At 56.3% G+C, this 3,168-nt stretch overlaps 1 protein-coding gene across 6 annotated transcripts in view; it reads left to right on the forward strand.

Moving 5' to 3' along the window:
* The window catches only part of KLHL18 (kelch like family member 18), a 121,581-nt gene that overhangs the window by 108,194 nt on the left and 10,219 nt on the right, over positions 1-3,168 (forward strand). For 4 of the 6 annotated variants that reach the window (XM_014585200.2, XM_014585198.2, XM_014585201.2 and 1 more), the window contains one exon: positions 1,091-1,328. In XM_014585200.2, the coding sequence (XP_014440686.1) occupies positions 1,091-1,328 (238 nt within the window). The remainder of the gene's footprint in view (positions 1-1,090; positions 1,329-3,168) is intronic. The other 2 variants (XM_014585199.2, XM_014585202.2) reach the window with 1 other exon arrangement.

A 3,168-nucleotide genomic window follows, 5' to 3' on the forward strand; every position in this document is an offset into this window, starting at 1 on the left:
CAGCATCTCTTGTCGCATATGGCCAGGTTCTCAGGAGAGGGCATGGGTCCCCTTCTGTCCTGGGAGAGTGGGTGTGCAGTCCTGGGCAGTTTTGCTTTTGCGCGAAGGGTAACGAGAGGTGGGTACTAGTCTGCTGCTTATTAACCACCTGACCCAGAAAAGGTGAGTCCTCGGCTCTGTAAGGCCTGGGATGCGGCAGGTGCTAAGTCCCCAAAGCAGCATCCTACAGGGAGGGGTTATTGGACCATCACAAAAACTTGGTGGAAAAGGTAGGGTTGAAATCTAGATCATTCCTTCCTGCCGTGACCACAATTGATTAATTACTTACTTTTATATAGTGACTGCTATAGATTGAGCACTAATGGTCCCTCTGGACCTGGGCTGGCTGCTTTCCCTGTTCTGTCACTTGGTGCCCATGGCAGCTGCTGTAAACATGATCTCCGTGGTGAGTTAGAGGAGGGGACTCAGAGCAGCTTGCCAAGGGTCCCCCACTAGTGAGCACAAGTCGGACCAGGACCCGAGCCTTTCCCCCAGGGCATGCCTTTTGCACTGAGGAAAGAGGGCCTCCCTTTGCCATAGTCTTTGACTCTGAGCAGGTTAAGTACTCGATTGTAACTAAAAACAACTCTCTCTCTATTTCTTTTAATTTGCTAGAGGGTATATGTGCTCGCCAGAGAGAGAGAGTGAGAAAATGTCCCCTATAGGAGATGGGCGTGCCACAATCCCTTCTCCTCCATTTTGCCTCTCAGAGTTTTGGGCATGCATGCACGCATGCCTGGCATGTTCATGTTTTGCAAGCTGCCAGGTCTGGGACTTGAACCACACAGTTGACTATAGAGGATCTAGCTGCCTTAACCACTGGGCTGCCAGCTGGCCCAACGACTACCCTCTAAAAAATATATGTCTCCTGCCGGTTCTGATTTTCCTTAGAGGATTCTGTTGGAGGTTACCATGGCTGAAATTCCGTAGGGGGCCTGGTGCCTTGAGTGAGTTTGGGAAGAGCTGGTAGAATCAAATCAAATGTTCCATATAACCAGTGCCCGACCGCTGCGATCTAAACAAGTGGTCTCATTTGTTTTAATTTGAGTAGCAAATTTCTATGCAGGTGACTCCCTGAATGTGGTGGAAGTGTTCGACCCCATCGCCAACCACTGGGAGAAGTGCCATCCCATGACGACGGCGCGCAGCCGCGTGGGCGTGGCCGTGGTGAACGGGCTCCTCTACGCCATCGGGGGGTACGACGGCCAGCTGCGGCTGAGCACCGTGGAGGCCTACAACCCAGAGACGGACACGTGGGCCAGAGTGGGCAGCATGAATAGCAAGAGAAGGTATTCCGGAAGCCGCGTGCAGCTGGGCGGGTGGGCACACCTCGCGCAGGGCACTTACAAAGATATGAGCCTTGGCCCAGAACGTCCTGCAGTCAGGCCAGCCGCAGCCAGTGCCCTGGGAGCAAGCCCCCACCTGCTTACGTGTAGATGGCCGCCTCGTCCTTTGGGGAGTTCGAGGAGCAGAGGCGTGGGGGATGTGGGGTGGTGTTACGTAGGTGACAGATAAGGACTGAGAATGTGTGTTCTGGAAGATCTGAGGAGGGAGAGAAACTGGGCTGGGCTGTGAGAAAGACTGCAGGGATGAGACAGGGTTAAAGTTGAGATCTGGGGGCCAGCAGATGGCGTAATGGTTACATCACTGGACTCCCACGTAGTTGACCACAGTTCGAGTCCCAGACCTGGAGGCGTAAAACTCATGCCAGGCATGTGTGCATGCCCAAGATCCCGAGAGGAGAAAGGAGGAGAAGGGACTCCGGCGTGGCCATCTCCCCTGAGGGGTGATTTCTCGCTTTGTCTCTCTGGCGAGCACACGTGTCCTATAGCAAAAATCCCTCTCTTAAAAAAATAAAGTTGGAGAACCAGCAGTTAGCGTAATGGCTATGTCGCTGGACTCCCACGTAGTCGACCACGGTTCGCGTCCTGGACCCAGTGGCTTAAAACTCAGGCCAGGCGCGTGTGCGTGCGTGCCCAAGATCCCGAGAGGAGAATGGAGGAGAAGGGATTGCGGCGTGGCCATCCCCCCTGGGGGGGTGATTTCTCGCTTTCTGTCTCTCTGTCTGTCTCTGTCTGTCTGGCGAGCACACGCGCCCTATAGCGAAAACCTCTCCAAAAAAAGTTGAAATCTGAAGAGTGAGGAAGATGTAACTGGATTGGTGGTGAAGGAAATCTGTATGCTCTCTCGCCCCGGGCCTCCTGCCACCCCCGTGCTGTCACTACCCAGGGAGCATGTGCACAGCAGCCATGCCCTCTACTTCAGGGCTGCACGCGCTCCCCGGGGGAGCGCACAGCCCTCTCGAGGCAGGCAGCTCTGTCACTGGGCACGTTCTGGCCACACGTGCCCCCTCCCCTGCTCACCTTTCCTGAGAAGGCGAGAGGACACCTGGGAGTGCCTACAGGCGGTGGCCCTCAGCAGGCCGTGGGGGCGCTCGGGCGGTGGCCCTCAGCAGGACTTGAGGGCGCTCGGGCGGTGGCCCTCAGCGGGACGTGGGGACACTCGGGGGGCGGCCCTCAGCTGGCCGTGGGGGCGCTCGGGGGCGGCCCTCAGTGTGATGTGGGTGCTCATGTGCTGCCCAGGGAGTGAGGGAGCGCCCAAGGCCCTGCCCGTTTAGCCAGAGCAGCTCTGCGTTTCTCTCTTGCCCGTTGAGTGTCCTTGACATACATGAGTGGAGTTTTGGGGAAGAGTTATATATGGATTTTAGTTTTAGGATTTTTATGAGGGCACTTGTGCTTGCTGGAGGGAAACCAGGTGGGAAAGTAAGACTCCTCGCCCCGGGGGAGATGGCCGCACCGCAGCCCCTTCCCCGGTCTCCTTTCGGAATCTGGGGCACGCATGCTCTCCTCAGCGTGTTATCGCAAGCTGCCAGACCCAGGACTCTAACCCTGGAGTCAGCTGTGTGGGACCCAGCGCCCTAACCAGCATGCCACCAGCTGCTCCACGATTTTGTTAAGGGGCATTCTGAAAACCACTGGACTGATACCTCACGCTCCCCCTGTTTTATCGTCAGAGGGTGTTGGTGTGCATGCTAGCCGGAGAGGGAGAAAGCACATCCAAGTGGAGCGTAGTCACACCACTCCTCTCCTCATTTCCCCATCCCATCAGGATTTGGGGCACACACATATG

Source organism: Tupaia chinensis, unplaced genomic scaffold, assembly GCF_000334495.1.
Source record: "Tupaia chinensis unplaced genomic scaffold, TupChi_1.0 Scaffold149184_1, whole genome shotgun sequence".
Lineage (NCBI taxonomy): Eukaryota > Metazoa > Chordata > Mammalia > Scandentia > Tupaiidae > Tupaia > Tupaia belangeri.